Consider the following 16,778-nt stretch of genomic DNA (forward strand, 5'->3'; position numbering starts at 1 on the left):
CTGGGTTCAAATCCCAGGTCCCCCTTTCAAGAGGTGTTTTAACCACTCTGTACCTTGGTTTGCTGCTTAGTAAGGTGAGGATAATAATGGGGCCTGTTTCACAGGGTGGTTACGAGGATTAAATACCCAATAATCGTAGAAGCAGCTGGGATGATGCTGGACATGTAGTGCACAGTCTTGTAGCACCCATTATTATTAAGGCTCACTTACCAGAGTGATGCTTTGGCTGAAGTCAAGGAGGGACGGCGTGCATGCAGAGGCTGGGGGGACCCCGCCTTAGCAGCACAGAGCATCAGGCCCCTCTGTCTCAGCCTCTCAGGGAACCAGCTGGACAATGAAGGCTGTCGGCTGATGGCAGAGGCTGCAGCCCAGCTGGACATCACCAGGAATCTGGAGTGAGTTGCCCGTCTCACCGTGGGGTAGCAGGGAGGGCCCCGGAGAGCCCCCGCTGGTCCCTCCCACCTGGGTCCGTGTGCCCACAGTCACCAGACGTAGGTCTGCCGCACTGGCCACGCCTACTCTCTCCCCAGTACCAGCAAAACTGGAGTGGTTTGGCCTTGACTTGCCTTTGTCTGGCATGAGCCACTGTCTTCATTCCAGTTCTTAAAACTCCTTGCCTGTGTAGACCGTATTCCTTGTATATCAGTGGCTTGCATTCACTTTGTCCTTACGACAGCCCTGGGGTGGGGTGGGGTGGGGTGGGGTATTGCACCGGGTGGATGGGTGGTGGGGTACCGGAGTGGGGAGAGGTGTGTTGGGTGGGGGGATGGTGCTGAGGGAAAGGGGTGGGTTGTTGGGGCGGTGGGGTGGACAGAACGAGTAGTAGGCTGTTGGTATGCTGTGGTATTACGTGGTATGGCATAGGGTGGTGTTTGGCTGGGATGTGTTGGGGTCATAGCCTCAAGTGTGGGTTAAAAGTGGGTGAAAGGTTGAGGTTGGGAAACAGTGGTTTGGGGCCTCGGCTTTGGATTTCATTCCTGGCTCTGTCGCTTAGTAGCTTTAACAGAATTTAATGTCTCTGGGCCTCAGTTTCTCCACTTGTAAAATGGGATTAAAATGGTGGTTATTTTACAGACCAGGAAACAGGCCCAGAGAAGTGAAAACAGTGAGTCAGTGTTTATCGCTCAAGCTGTAGAACCTTATTCTCTGAGTGGGGCAGGGGGCTCAGGCATCTCTTGGCTCATCCACATGGGCCAGAATCCTTTGAGACACCCTGGTTAAGGATCTGGGACATCCCAAGGGTGGCAGTCAGCAAGCCTACTGTGCCAGGAGGAGGGGACCAGAGCGGTCTAGGGCTGAGGACTTCGGCTGCCGGCTGATTGCCACCTTGTCCCTCCTCTCCACAGCCTCAGCGACAACGGGCTATCTGTGGATGGGGTGTATGGTGTCCTGAGCGCAGTGAGCATGTGCCAGACCCTCGCAGAGTTACACATCAGGTAGGAACTCCCAGTGGACCACTGTTACCCACTCCTACCTCCAGCCTAGAGCTCTGGGACTCTCCCATCATCCTCTCTCAGTCCTTAGAATTCTTTCTGGTCCCAGGCCTTTGGGACCTGTAGAATGTGCTGCTGCGCCTAAACGCTCTTTTCCCAGCTCCTCTGGGTGCTGGCTACTCACAGCTTATACCTTCTCCGGGAAACTATCCTGGGCTGATAGGAGCCAGCGATGCCTGGGAGGTAACCCTCCCAATTCCCCCAGCCAGGAGTGGCCAATGACAGAGGCAGAGATATCACTCTCCAGCCCTCTGGCCTCAGGTGGGACAAACTTTTGGTGCCATTCACGCTCCAGAGCTCCCTGTGGGATCAGGCTGAGGACTTGCTCTGTTCTGCTTCCCTTCCCTTCCCAGTTCCTCCTGAGAGCAGGCCCTTAGTACATCACGCACACAAGTGATCATCAGGTGACACTTGAGCCACTGCCCCATTCATAGGCTCAGGCTCTGCTTCTAGGGAACTTGACCCAAGACATGGCCCAACCTTATTTCTGTAAGTCTCAGTATTCAGTCTTAGGAGCTGAGGACAGATGCTAACACAGTCAACACAGTCCCCACCCAGAAGGGCTCTTCACTGAGTAGGGTGGTCCCTCCTTTGAGGAGGAGAGAGACGCCAATTAACCCAAACGAGAGATTAAGAGACCTTGGTTCACTGTATATAATGATCTGATAAGGGATCCTTAGCTCATTCCAAATGATGCTCTTTATTGCTAGAAATTTATAGTAAAGAAATCATATTGCTAGTACAAACACATTTAGATGCAGGGATGTTCACCTCAGCATTGGTTATATAGGAAAAAAATGAATGTACTTTAAATGTGTAACAGTTGAATATTAGGTAAGTAAACTAAGTTATCTTCAGAGAGAAAAACTCAATGAAAAATAGTGGTATAGGTACAATTATAGCATGGAGAGCTGACTGTGGCATATTAAATAAACAAAAATTTTGATTCATTGCTTTTACAGTAAGGCTTTTCAAACATACTCAAAAGGTAGAAGGAATGATGCCATGAACACCCCAGCTCCCACCAATAATTATCAATATTTTGTCACCTTGGCTTCACCTGTGCCTTTAAAAACTGAGCTTTCAAAAGAGAATCTGTAAGTTAATCTCATTTAAAAAAAAAAAGGCAAAAAAGAAGGAACATTAATTGCATATAAAAAAGGGGGGGCTCCTGGGTGGCTTAGTGGGTTAAGCGTCTGTCTCTTGGTTTCAGCTCACGTCATGATCTCATGGTTTATGGGTTTGAGCCCTGTGTCAGGCTCTGTGCTGACAGTGTGGAGCCTGCTTGGGATTCTCTCGCTCTCTCTCTCTCTCTCTCTCTGTCTCTCTCTCTCTCTTTCTCTCTGTCCCTCCCCTGCTTGCGCTCTCAAAATAAATAAACTTAAAAAAAATAATAAAACAGACAAACAAAAAAACAAAAGACTTGGAGAACCCACTCCCAAGTATTATCAGCAGTCATTGATAGGTAGAAAAGATGGTTGGTGGTTTTCTTTATTTCTTTCCTACTTTAGTAAAGTTTGTAAGTTCTCCACTCAGAAGAAGTATGACCTCTGCAATGAGAAATGTGTATTTAGCTTGTAGTTTATACAGGTGAGGTTAGGGATGCTCCTGCTGTAAGTTACAGCCTCGGGTGGAATGTCGGTGCCTGTCCCGGACCTGGCAGTGACCCCGCTGTGCTGGGGTGAGTGCCCTCGACCAAGCATGCTCTGAAAACATAGTAGAGGGAGGAGGGTTTCAACCTGAGGCCCACACCGGAGAGAAAGCAGAACTGAGGCTTTCTTTGAAGGATTTATCAGGAAATGGGGCTTAATCAGTTTGCAAAATCTCTGTTGTAGGAAGACTTCAGAAGCCCAGAAACTCAGGAAGTAACAGCAAGTAGCTGCAGCTACAGGTGGGAGGGGACACCTTCTAGGTCCCTCCAGGCGAGGTTATAAAATGACACAAGGACCCCCTGTAAGCCTCTTGTCCCCTTCTCTCTTCTATCTGCAGCCTGCTGCGCAAAACGGTGGTCCTCACGTTTGCCCTGGAGCAGGAGGAACAGGGAGGGATGCAGGAGAGGTAGGGCCCAGCCTCACCCTGGCCACATCCTTAGCCAGGGCCGGATCCTCCCTGGCCTCCACAGCTGGACAACATCACTCAGCTGCCAGGGAACCTTGACAGATTCACGAAGGATTAAGAAGCCGACAGACTCAGCAAGGGAGGCAGCCCTGAGAGGGAGTGTCAAAGGACAGACTGCCTCCCCTTTGCCCCGTGACACAGAATGGCGTACTGGGGTGGGGATGGGATAGCCACACAGCAGAGCACCAGAGCCTGGGGTCCTTCAGCCTAAACCCAAGGACTGCGGATTGCTTGGTCTATAGCTCTGATTTTGGTCAGAACTTCTGGCTCCCTCTGGCATGAGGACCCCTTAGAGGAAGTTTGCTGCCTACAAGGTGCCTGGATTATCCCAGCCCAACATGAGACTCAGCTCTTGGCCCCTCAGTGTCTCCTACAATGTCTTATATAAGGTCTGAGCTCTAGGCTGACATCTCTGAAGGCACTAATGATGTTGTTGAGATTAATGATACTAACAGCCAAGGTTAGCTGAGCACTTACTATGATGTGCATGCAGCAAGCAGCACATTCAGGCAGTTCACATGCGTTGTCCCAGCGAAAGGCTATGTGATTTGTCCCACGTCACGCAGCCTGGAAGCCAAGAAGCCCAAGTGGAACCGAGGTCTGGCTGTCCCCAGGCCTCGTGTAGAGACTGAATGGCGGGAGGTGAGGCTGAGGGTGGGCTTGGAGATAGTGGCTGAGGAGTTTGCTCAGCCTGGCCTTGGTGTGTGTCCCTCCAGGGCTGCACTCCGTGACAGCCTTATGCGGCAGATGCCCTGTGAGCTGCCCCCGCACTCCACAAGGATCAGGTACAGTGCTGGCCTGCAGGCCTGGCTGTGGCTCGAGGCTCATCCCTTCCTCCTCTCGAAGCCTGTTCCCAGGCCTCTGGCCTCAGGTGCTCCCTGGAAGACATGACCTGTTGTATCCAGGAGTTGTGGCCTGGCTTCCCTGCCCACCTCCCCTGCCCAGTCCATCCCACCCAGGGCTCATGAGGCAGCTCCTCAGTTACCTTCCCTGCCTGGGAGCCCCCACTCCTCTTAGCTCCCCTGACCTCCAGCAGCTGATGAGTTGCGGGGACTCTGGATGGAGAGAATGGGGACATGTGGCCCCTTCCTTCCTCATCCTGGGACTTAACTCAGCCCCCACAGGCTCCTGTCAATATTCTTCTGGACTTCTCTCTTATTCTAGGTCCATCTGATTCTCCCTGTCTCTGTTGCTTCTTGTTTCTCTTATATTTCCTGTTTCTCTGTCTTTGCTGCCTTTTCTTTCATTGTCTGTCTATTCTCTCCTGGCACTGTGTGTGTATGTGCACCTGCATATGTGTGTGTGCATGCATGTGCATATGTGTGCATATGTGCGCACATGCATGTGTGTGCATGCACATGTTGTGTGTATGTGCATGTTTGTGTGTGCATATGTATGCGTGCATATGCATGTGTGTACATATGTGTGTGTACATGCATGTGTATGCACACGTGTGCATGTGCATGCATGCACATGTTTGCGTGCACGCTTGTACATGCATGTGCGTGCATGTGTGTGTGCATGCGTATGCACGTGTGTGCATGCATATGCGTGTGCATGCATGTGTGTATGTGCATGCGTGTGTACACATGTGTGCATGTGTGTGCGTGTACATGCATGTGTGTGTCCGTGTGCATGTGTATGCATGTGTGTGCGTGCACGTGTGTGCATGTTTGTACATGCATATGTACGTGTGCGCGTGTGTGCATGTGTATGCATGTGTGTGCGTGTGCATGTGTGTGCACACACATGTTTGTGCGTGTATGTGCATGTTTGTACATGTGTGTGCATGTGTATGTGTGTGTGCATGTGTGTGCATACATGTGCGTGTGTGCATACTTGTGTGTGTGCGTGTGCATGCGTGTGTGCATGCGTGTGCATGTACATGCATGCATGTGTGTGCGTGTGCATGTGTATGCATGTGTGTGTGCACATGCCTGCATGTGCATGGGTGTGTAGGTGCGTGTGCACGTGTATCTCTGCATCTGTTTCCTCTGTCTCTCATCTTAGTGTCTCTCCATCTTAGTCTGCTTGCCTCCCTGTGTCTCTTACTGTCTCTGGCTTTCTACTGCCTTATGCGGCAGATGCCGCATGTGTGGCATGTCTGATGTGTGTGGTGTGCGTTGGTCCCTCTGTTTGGATCCCAGATGCGTCCCCGTCCCTCTCCTGAAAGCCTCTCCTATGTGTGTGGGGGTGGTGGCCACTGTCACCTCTGTTCAAAGAGGCAGACACCGCAGGGCTGTGCTTCCCCCTCTGCAGGCTGACACACTGTGGCTTGCAAGCCAAGCACCTAGCACAGCTCTGCAGGGCACTGGGAGGAAGCTGTCGCCTCAGTCACCTTGAGTGAGTGCTTGCTGTTGGAAGGTGGGGGGGGGGGGGAGGGGCCCGAGGGGCCCATCAGGCAGTGGGTGTCAGCGTGCTGGGTTTTGTTTTGATTCTTTAAGATTCAGATCGGCAGTCTTTCCTTCCTGCAATCAGGAACCCCTTAGAGAATCTGGCGAGGGGTTACCCCTTCCCCCTAAAATACAGGTCCCCACATACGACCCCCTCTGAAGTCCATTCTTGACTCCCCAGCATCACAGACCTCAGGATAGGAGCCCTGGGGGAAACTGCAGCTGACCCATGTGGGACCTTCTGAGATCCGGCCTGGCAGCTCAGGGTGGTGTCCCAGTTTCAGGAGAAGCTAAGTGACTGAGTGACCGGAGTGGAGAGACAAAGCTCCTACCAGCCCCAATCCGATCCTGCATTAACCTCTTCTCCCCTCTGCCCTCCCAGCTTCTCAGGCAACGCTCTGGGGGACGAAGGCGCGGCCCAGCTGGCTCAGCTGCTCCCAGGGTTGGGCACTCTACAGTCCTTGAAGTGAGTAGCTAACTAGGCAAAGCCTCTTGAGGCTTGTCCTCATCAGAAGGAAGGAGGGAGGGAGAGAGAGAGAAAGAGAGAGAGTGAGAGAGTGTGTGTGTGGGGGTGTGTTCTGTGTCCCATCTCATTCCCTCCTGCGTTATTGTAAAGATTAAATCAGAAAATGAAAGTCAGTAACCTAGTCCAGTCCGTGGCACATGGTAAGTGCTCAAAAAGGGTACTTACGCTGTGACTCTCATTAACAGAAACTGGCCTCTGTGACTCAGTGATCCAGCTGCTGACTTAAGGTTCTGTTTCTTGAACCTGTCTTTGTGTCTCTGCACAGCCTCTCTGGGAGGCCCAGGTCACCTGGTCGAGCATGGCTGAAGTGTCACCTAATGATTAGTTAGCCTAATGACTGGCGGCCATGCTGGCCCTGGGGTGTAGGGAGGGGCTGTTGACAGGGAACAAGCTGGTAGGCAGGGAGGATTTGTGGCAGACAGGATACCCAATCAGGGTGCCCAGGGAAGCTGGAGAGCAGAAAGAGGGAAGATGTTCAGTATGGGAGGGATGCCCTAGAAAGAGGCCAGGAGCCCCAGGACTTTGCCTGCAACAGACTAGAGTTTCTGGATGCTAAAAGACCCCTGTGTTTTAGGCTCCCACATACCCATCTCCTCCTCCTGAGCTCTTCTGGGCTACAGTGAGAGGAGTCCCTGGGGAGAGCTCACAACTATTAGTTCTCTGTGTGACCTGAGGCAAGTTACCTCACCTCTCTGGGCCCCTGGTTCCCAGTTAACACCTAAACTATAAGAGGGGCTGGCTCTGGTTTTGTCTACAACTTTAGAATGAGTGCTGTGGCCTGAGGGCCCTCCCTGCTGTCTTGCTGTGGGATCTGGGAAGAAGGGGTGGCCTCTGTTCCTGTTCTGGGCCTGCATGTGGGTGGGGAGGTAGGCCTCACCACTGCAGGCAAATTATATGTAGATGGGCGCAAATTTCCATGTGACCTCCTCCATACTGCGAAATACTCTGACCCCAGACCCATGAGAGTCCGCACTCACCTACCAGTACCCGTGCCAGAGGAGTGCGACGTTAAACGGCAGATAGAAAAACACCGTGACAGATTGACAGACCCAAAAGAAAGGAAAAGCTCTGCTCCTGCCTTTTGAACAGGAACCCCTGCATTTTCATTTGGCACTGGGCACCGCCCTTCTTTTACCAGGTGGGGAAATTGAGGCACAACTCCGGCCTGAAATCACTCCCCAGATTTATCACAGACCCAGGGAACCAGGCTTGTATTCTCAGCTTTGTCACTGACATGTCTCATAACCTTGGGCAAGACCTTGCCGCTCTCTGGGCCTCAGTTTCCCCGTCTGTACAATAGGGAGTTAGAAGAGGCACCCTCCGACCGTTTGGGGTTCAGTGAGCTCTGTCGTCTGGACTCAGGGACAGCTCTCCCCTGCCCCGGGTTCTCACCACAAACAGGGAGGTTTTGAGTCTTGGGTGAGCTCTGTTAACGTCACCCCTATGATTCTCCAGCCTCAGTGAGAACGGCTTGTCCCCGGATTCGGTGTTCATTTTGACCCAGTGCTTCTCAACTCTGCAGTGGCTTTTCCACCTGGAAGTCAAGTGAGTGTGCCTCTGGGCCCCCCGCTCCGCCCTCTGACCGCACAGGCCATCAGCTCCCACCGCACTTCCTTGTCTGTCAACGATCGCAGTGCAGCTTCCTCGGGGCCCTGCATGGTCCCAGGTCCAGCGAGCGTGTGCTAGATGTCCGCCGAATGAGTGAACGGACGGATGAATGAATGTCGCCCTGGGACTGTCACATCTCTCCAAATTTGCCATGGGACACAATCCATCAGCTCTCCCTTGCTCTCTCTCTGGATTATCCTGGGAGACCTTTACGGAAACTGGGAGCTCCCTGGCGGCCATTGAGCGCTCCCTCGTGGGGTCTCTGGAGCTGATGAAAATATAGGAGGGAAGTCACCCAGCCAGGCCATGCAGAGGAGCCGTGGTTTCGGTGAGGTCTGCCCAGCCCTCCCCTTTCCCCTCCCAAGAGCGGGAGGTGTGAGCACAGACAGATCAGGTGCAAACCCAGGCTCACCACTTACATGCTGTGCAGATTTGAGCACGTCACTGAGCCTCTCTATACCTGTTCCCTCATCTGCCAAAGAGAGGTAAGAATCCCTGCTTACCTCACAGCGGCACTGCGAGAATAAAAGGGAGTCGTGTCAGTGGTGCACCTTGGATGTGCCCTCATCAGTGTAGTTATGCTTAGTATACGTATCGTCGTATTTGCTGAAAAAGTGGACCTCTCTCCAGGCGCTCCTTGACCAGGCCGCCCGGTCTCAGTCAGACTGATGCCTCCTCTCTCTCTGCAGCTCTGAGAGCCAGCACGTCGTCCTGAGAGGTGACAGAAGAGGCAGGTGAGGAGGGAGAGCTCCGGGGGTAGTGTGGGCTCCCCTCTCCCCCCGGTCCCCATTTCTTCCGGGTGCCCCCCACCCCAGCCCCATGCCTTTAGCCCTAGAGTAACCCACGCAGGTGTGGCACCACTTCTGCACCTGTACCCCTGTGTCAGTAGGTTTGTGGTCATCGGCCGCTGAGGTCTCTCTTGGAAGGAGGCAGTGCGGTTGGGGAGGGAGGCCACGGTGGTGGTGTTACAGCCCAGAGCAGGCGTTGGCACAGGGCTGCCGAGGGGGAGGGAGGGCAGCGAGGCTTCGTCCCTGGAGACATTTGCAGATTTCTGCAGACTTCTGACCTTGTGTGAGTATGGCATTTGAGAAGCCAAGAACCGTTGGTGCTCGACAAAGTCTCCCCACCTTTGCAGTAAACAAGGAACGACAGTTGGTTCTGCGCAGATATTTCTGGCTGCCCCCTAGTGGGGCCGGGCACCCTGGGCTCTCGTGGGAGGTTGGCAAGCCCCGGGGCGGCCTGATGTGGGCCCGGGTGGTCGTACGTCCTGGGCCCAGGTCTCCGTTTCTGGGGACTCTGGGTTCTTGAAGCCTAAAGAATGGAGGCACAGGAAGGTGAAGTCCGTGAATGCCGCACTGGTGATCAGAGAGAGGAGGGGCTCCCTCCTGGCTCCCCCTGACCTAGTCAGGTGCTGCCACCTGGACCATGTGTAAGCTGCTGGCTTTTCTCACTCTGGTCTCCCTTTCATGGGCCTCAGTTTCCCCATCTGTGCAGTGCGGGCCTTGGTTGTCCCTAGGCCCCCTGCAGCCCTGACTTCTGAGTCTTTCTTCCAATGTGCACGATTTGAACTTCCCTCTCAAAACGGTCTCCCCACCCCAAGGGATCAGTTGGCTGGTGGACCTTTGCCAGAGTTCCCAGTGGGAGCCCGGTTCTCCGCGTTTGATCAGCGCTGCATCCCCAGGAGCATCTGGTACTGTCTTACCCACTTCTTATTTGGGGGTAACCATGATAGGGGTGAAGGGTCAGGGAGTGAGGAGAGGCTAAAGGGAGCTAGGGCTGGGGGAGAGGGAGTTTGAGGGAAGAGAAAGAGGGCCAGTATGAAGGCTGGTGAGGGGGGCTGCTGGGCCCAGACTTCTCCCTTGAGAAAAGACACCACATTGTTGTTTTCTCAGAAGACTTCCCAGCTCTGCCTCGGGGGGCTGTGTGACCATGGCTGGGCCCCTCCCCTCTCTGGGCCTTGCTTTCCTCACCTAGGAAGAGAGCCACCTCAGCTGGGGCCCAAACAGGGTTATCCAGCGGAAGAGTGGGGAGGGGTGTCCCAGGCAGATGGGTCAACTTGGGCAAAAGCCCCGAGGAGGGAAAGCTTGGTTCTTGGGAAGCATGTCAGTGTGGCTGGGACATATACAGGGCAAGTGGAGGTGAGCGAAGGCAAGTGAGGCCATGGAAAAGGCCTTTTGCTTTTAGCATAAGAGTAATAGGGAGCCACAGGGGACTTAAGCTCCTGAGAGGCATGGTCAGGTTTGCATTTAAGAGATAAGATACTGGCAGGTGGAGAAGGATTACATGGAGGCCAGAGGGGAGTTCGAGGGTATTAAAGTGGTCCAGGTGGCCTGGACTCAGGCAAGAGCAGTGGCAGTGGGGAGGCCTTGGAACTGAGCAAGCGCAGCTAGGCACTTGGGGTCCTTTACTGTCACTGAGTGGTGGGGATCGGGCTATAGGGGACACTTGGAGTGCAGAGCATGCCCTGAAAGGGAAGGCTCCTGCAGCCTAGAGGTGGAGGAGGAGGGGCAGAGGGAGACGGGGAGGGCCCTGGGGCTGCAGAAGGGCCCTGGGTCCTCTCTGACGCCTGCCCCACCCACTGCTCCCTTTCAGCCTCCGGCAGCGTCTGCTGGAGCCCCTGAGCCTCACCCACCTCTGTGAGACTCTGGAGAAGTGCCCGGGGCCTCTGGAAGTCAAGTAAGTAAGGAGGACGCAGCCCTAGAGGACACCCTGTGGGCATCTGCCCCGTGGGTGGGGGTGGGTGGGGGTATCCTGGCTAGAGGTGAGTCCTTGCTGGTCCCTTCCCACCAGACCCTGTAGCCCTGCCTGCCCCTGACCTATTGGTAGAAGGCTCCTTGTGTCCCACAGGGCACCTTGCCCCTCCTCCTGGGAGAGGCCGCTTCCCTTTCCCCATCTGCTCGACCCCGGGCTCCTGGGAGCCCCGATCTGCTCCCTCCATCCCTGGAGCCCTGACCACCCCCCGGGCTGCCTCCATGGCTAAAGCAGATCACCTCTGAAGGCCCCTCCTCTGGGCCTCCCTCTCCCGGTTAGCAGCTCACCCACCCCAGAACACTGGGGTCTGTGACCAGAGACTGGACCTTAGAATCAAAGGAGTCCCGGCCCAGCCACCTCCAGGCTGGGTGACTTTGGGCAAATGGCTCTAACTCCCTGTGCCTCAGCTTTGTCATCTGCAGAGATGCTCGGCCTTTCCTTTGGTCCTCATCGTTGTCATCTTCTGACAGTAATTACCTTAAAGTAAAGAAATCCAAGACAAGCCTGCCTCACCTAAATACACCCCTCTCCTCATCTAGTCAGTGCTGTCCTTTGTCCCCGGGACCCTCCACTCCTCATCCATGTGCATGTTCCGTCGTTACCTGTCTGCGGTCACAGACCCACTGCATTCGACAGCTTCACTGACATGATTCTCCCACTCACTACGGTCTCTGTGCCTACTTTCCCACCCCCATCTCTGACCCTCGCAGCAGGCTCATCCATGTTCATCACCTGGTATCCGTCTTTCCATGCCTTTCTCCGTGTGCAAATGCTTATGGACACAGAACAAGGGGGTTTTGACATTGTTAACCGACACAGGATCTTACCGTGTAACGTCTCTGCGATGAGCTTTTGTCTCGTGACAGTACATCGTGGCTTTCCTGGAATATGGAGCCAGTAAACTTTTAAAAAAAATTTTTTTTAATGTTTATTTATTTCTGAGACAGAGAGAGACAGAGCATGAGTGGGGGAGGGGCAGAGGGAGAGGGAGACACAGAATCTGAAGCAGGCTCCAGGCTCTGAGTGGTCAGTTTGACACGGGGCTCAAACTCACAAACCGTGAGATCATGACCTGAACCGAAGTCGGTCACTCAACCGACCGAGCCGCCCAGGCGCCCCGCCAGTAAACATTTTAATAAACCATTTATTTTAGAATAGCTTAAGACTTGATTTCCAGAAGAGTTGCAAAGCTGGTCCAGAGAATTCCTCCACCCACTGCCCCTGCTGTTTATATCACTTGTCATGGTACATTTGTCACAACTGAGAAATCAACCTTGCTACAGGACTGTTAACTGCACCCCAGGCTTGATTGGGATGTCACCAGTTTTCTACGAAGGCCCTTTCTCTGATCCAGAATCCTGTCCAAGATCCCACAATGCAGTTAGTCAATGTCCTTAGTCTATCTGGTCTGTGACAGTTTCTTAGTCTTCATTTTTCATGACTTTGACAGCCTTGAGGAGTACTGGTGACATGGTTTGTGAAATGCCCCTCAATTTGGTTTTGTCTGATGTTTTTCTCACGGATGAACTGGGGTTATGGGTTTGGGGGGAAGAAGACCACAGAAGTGAAGCATCCTTCTTGTCGTGTCTCAGAGGTGCATGCTATGGACTTGACTTAGCACTGTTGATGTTGACCTTGACCGCCTGGCCGAGATACCATTTGTCTGATTTCCCTACTGTGAAGTTACTTTTTTATTAAACACACACACACACACACACACACACACACACACACACACACACACTTCTGTAATGGGGACTTTCAAACATATATAAAAATAGAATGAATAAGGGACACCTGGGTGGCTCAGTTGTTAAGTATCTGACTTTGGCTCAGGTCATGATCTCACAGTTTGACAGTTTGAGCCCTGTGTCGGGTAAGTTCCAGCCCTGGCTTTTGGTGAGCCCCGTTTCTCTTTGTCTCTCCAGCCACCTCCTCTGCCCCTCATGGGATTCTCTCTCTCTCTCTCTCTCTTTCTCTCCCCCTCCCCCCGCCCCTCACTCACTAGCGCCCTCTCTCTCTCTCAAAAAAAAAAAAAGTAGAGCGAATATTGTAGTGGGCCCTCAGTCCCTTCCACCTGCCTCAATAATTATCACGTCACGGCCCCAACACACATACGCACACAGACGTTATTTCGAAGCGATTCCCAGACACCTTACAACTGCATCTGTAGTTATTTCAGTATGCGAAACTGAAAAGTGAGTACTGTTTATTTTTTTGTATAACCACAAAACCATTATCAGACCTAAAATATTAACATTACTATATGGCATATTAAAATCATGGAGTAGCCCATGAATTTTTAATCATCCTGATCATTTCTAATGCGTTTTTATGTAACATTTGTATATCTGTACCTTCTATTTTTTACACTTATGCCTTTTAATATTAACCCTCCACAGTTTGGATATGCCACAGGCGATTCAACCGCCCCTCTCTAGAGTCTAGACAGACATCCAGGCTGCTGCTGGTGGTGTTTTTTATAGCACTGCGGCCAGTACTGCAAAAAGCACCCTTCCATTATTTCACTGTTAAGCACCTGCTGTATACCAGGCACCGGACCAGGCCCTGGAGGGAGCAAAGCGTGGCTGGACATCACTGCCTGCTGAGGTTCACCCGCCATAGTGGGAGACAATGTAAACTATCTCAGGCAGTGGTCTGAGCACAGATGAGGGTCTAAGCACCCCCACCCCCCAGCTGTGGCTGGAAAAATGAGATTATAGCATGAAAGCGCTTTGCCAGCTGTAGAGTGCTGGGACCACGTATAAGAATATTGTTATCAAGGTACTTAATGCCGAACACCAGCAATTTGGATGCCAGGGAAGGTGATGGGTTCCGGCCCCCTCCCCAGATTCTACCACCTTACGTCTACTTTGTGAACATTTCAGTATTCCATGTGAGATGTTGTGATGGGTAACATTTCTATTGCCTAAAAAAAAAAAGTGTGTAAAGTCCACATTGGCCCAACCAGAAGCCACAACACCATGTATTTGGGGCCTGGTGAGAAACCATGTGTGTGGGACGGGGGGCGGGGGTTGCAGATGGACCCGCCTTTTGTGAAGACCCCCTATTCTGCCAATGCTTGGAGCCCTTGGCCCTATCCTGGGACAGAGGGTGTAGAGGTGCCTGGACCCTGGCAGAGGTTTGGCCCTGAGGCTCCAGCTCCAGAATCAGAGGCTGCCTCTCCCACGGTAGCTCCCAACCAGCAAATAATGCAGCGGCTTGGGCCAGGCCCCTGGAGGGCCCAGTGAGAGGAAAAAGCGGTCTGCAGGGCACAAAGGAACAGGGACAGAGGAGAGAAGGGACAGACATAGACCTGGGGAGGCTATGTAAATCCCAGGGCACTTAGACACCCTGTTTGCCCGAGTCCTGTAGCCAGAGCAGACCCCGAAGGGTGGGTACCTAGCATTTCCCCTAAGCGGACCTGGTGGCGACAAATTATCCTGACAATGATCAGCTGTTCGGTCCGGTTTTGACAGAGACCCAGGCATCTCAGATCCTTTGCCGACGTGCTGCAGGCCTGACCTTCCACTATTACTTTACCACGGGTTAAGGGGGCATTCTCTTCTTAACACGTGTCTTCCACCGAGCACCAATCTTCATGGCCCTCGAAATAATGATCCCGCTAGTCCACAACATGTGGGAGAAAGCGTTAGAGCTCCATGGAAATTCACGATGCACAGCAGCATATTCAAACTCTGAGATGTCCTGCAGCAAAGGAAACTATTGAATTTGGCTTAGCCAGCATTTTCCAAACTTCTGTGACTTTCCTTTTCCTCCCGCCTCAATGATACCTCAAGGGCCCAGCATTTGGAGGGAGCGCGTTGGGGAACCCCTCTCCGGAAGGCTCTGGCTGTGAGGGAGTGCTCCTAGCTTTCCCCACAGCTCCCCACCTCATTCAGATGCTTTGTTTCACAGGTTGTCCTGTGAGGTCCTGAGTGACCAGAGCCTGGAGACCCTGCTGAACCACTTGCCCCGGCTCCCCCAGCTAAGCCTGCTGCAGTAAGACTGGTTTCCCCGTTGCCCTGGCCTGGCCTGAGGGCTTGGGTTCCAAAGCCATCCCCCTCCTTGCCTGCCGCTCCTTCTCTTGGGCTCTTTCATTTTATCTGCCACAACCGGGAGCTCGTCACTAATACCCTGCTAACTTTGGTGGGGCGGGGGAGTTATTTGACCACTCTGGGCCTGCTGTTCCTCATCTGACAAATGGGACTAATATTTCCCGACCCCTCCTGCAGGGTCGGGACTCAAACAAGACGCCTTCTTCTACAGGCGCCTTGAAGAACGGAAAGTCTGTGACAAATGGGCTCTTGTATGTCTTGCCCACAAAAAGGTCACCAACTCCTAGAAAGGGACTTCACAGATGTGGGTTGTATATATGTCACCCACCCATGTTTAAAGGTCACCATCTAACTCCGTAAAAGGGTAACTTAAGCAGCATTCTTGAAATTATTTAAAACTCCACTTTCTAATTTTGGCTCAGACTGGTTAGAATTTAAAAAGGATTTACTTTAAATACTCTTCTAGCAGGGGGGAAGGCAGCTGCAGCTGAGATGGAAAAATACAACAGGAAATTAAATCATACCATTAATAACAGCAACATAAGTACTAACGCCAAGGCTCTGGGATGCCTGAGACGGCTCGCTTCACATCCAGGATCTTGCTTATCCCTGAGTCCTGTAGGGACGGGAAGGAGGAGACGTGTGACATTCCAGAGGCGGCTCAATCCATGGCACCCACAATGGGAAGGGCTCCTTTGGACACAAAAAGTGGCAGGCTGACATGAACAGGTGGGAGACTCCAGACCAGAGAGAGACCTCTCCATGCCCAAGTCACACAGCATCGGCCCCAGCTCTCATCCGTCTTTGGAATGAGGTGGCCAGCTTGTCCCTCACCAGGGCTCACGCTTTGTATTACTCAATCCATAGTGGGCCAGGCACTGTTTGGAGGGCTGGAGACACAGCAAAGAGGGGGCAAGAAAGGCTAGGTCCTTGTCTTCTTGGAGCTTGCTTACCTTGTGGTAGAGGGAGCTGGACAATAAGTGAGTAAAAGCACAAATTCAGACAGTGATGAGGCATTTTTCTAGGTAACGTGGTCAAGAGCGTCTGCAACGGTGAGGGTGGTCGGGGAATACCTCTAAGAAGGGATGCTAAGGTTAGGCCTGAAGGACAAAAGGGACTATTCGGGCTTGTGAAGAGAAGGGAACAGCATTCCAAGTAGAGGGAAGAGCACATGTGAGACCCTGAGGCAAGATTAAGCTTGGTGGGCTCAAGGATCAGCCAGAAGGGCAATGCGGCCAGCACCCTGGGGCAGGCAGGGAGAGTTGCCAGGTGGGAGGTAGAGAGAGGGACCTGGACCAGACAACACAGGGCCTGGGAACCATGGGGAGGAGCTTGGGGGTTTGTGTCCAAGGGGGCTTGAAAGGCAGAGGAATGATGTGTGTTTTCAAAAGTTCAGTCTGGCTGCTGGGTTGAGAAGGGGTTAGAGGACAAGAGTGGAAGTGAGAGCAGGGAAGAGGCTCTACAGGGTCGGAGATGGTGCGGGCTGGGGATTGGGGGCCAGGGCAGAAGTAGGCAGATCCAGGGTAGAACTTGAGAATGGAACAGACGCGACAAGCTGATAGAGAGTTTGTGGGGCAAGGGAAATGGAAGCACCAAGGATGCCTCTGAGGGCAAGATGGAGCCATCTCACTTTTTGGAAGGCGGGGGTTCACAGCCAGGGGTGATTTTGCCCATCAGGAATATATGGCAACGGAGATATTTCCGTTGGTCATGGCAGAGGGAGGCGGGCGGTGAGAGGGGGAGCTACGAATGGTGTTTAGCGAATAGAGGTCTGGGATGCTGCTAAACACCCCACAGGACAGCCCCCAACACCAACAAATTATCTAGCCCC

At 52.9% G+C, this 16,778-nt stretch overlaps 1 protein-coding gene across 13 annotated transcripts in view; it reads left to right on the forward strand.

Moving 5' to 3' along the window:
* Positions 1 to 16,778, forward strand: part of NLRC5 (NLR family CARD domain containing 5) — an 88,542-nt gene that overhangs the window by 43,662 nt on the left and 28,102 nt on the right. For 12 of the 13 annotated variants that reach the window (XM_078438793.2, XM_078438782.2, XM_078438788.2 and 9 more), the window contains 11 exons: positions 312 to 395; positions 1,347 to 1,436; positions 3,483 to 3,551; positions 4,328 to 4,396; positions 5,871 to 5,954; positions 6,387 to 6,470; positions 7,986 to 8,075; positions 8,828 to 8,872; positions 9,739 to 9,828; positions 10,731 to 10,814; positions 14,808 to 14,891. In XM_078438793.2, the coding sequence (XP_078294919.2) occupies positions 312 to 395; positions 1,347 to 1,436; positions 3,483 to 3,551; positions 4,328 to 4,396; positions 5,871 to 5,954; positions 6,387 to 6,470; positions 7,986 to 8,075; positions 8,828 to 8,872; positions 9,739 to 9,828; positions 10,731 to 10,814; positions 14,808 to 14,891 (873 nt within the window). The remainder of the gene's footprint in view (positions 1 to 311; positions 396 to 1,346; positions 1,437 to 3,482; positions 3,552 to 4,327; positions 4,397 to 5,870; positions 5,955 to 6,386; positions 6,471 to 7,985; positions 8,076 to 8,827; positions 8,873 to 9,738; positions 9,829 to 10,730; positions 10,815 to 14,807; positions 14,892 to 16,778) is intronic. The other variant, XM_078438790.2, reaches the window with a different exon arrangement.

Source organism: Panthera onca, chromosome E2 (genome assembly GCF_046562875.1).
Source record: "Panthera onca isolate mPanOnc1 chromosome E2, mPanOnc1 haplotype 2, whole genome shotgun sequence".
NCBI lineage: Eukaryota > Metazoa > Chordata > Mammalia > Carnivora > Felidae > Panthera > Panthera onca.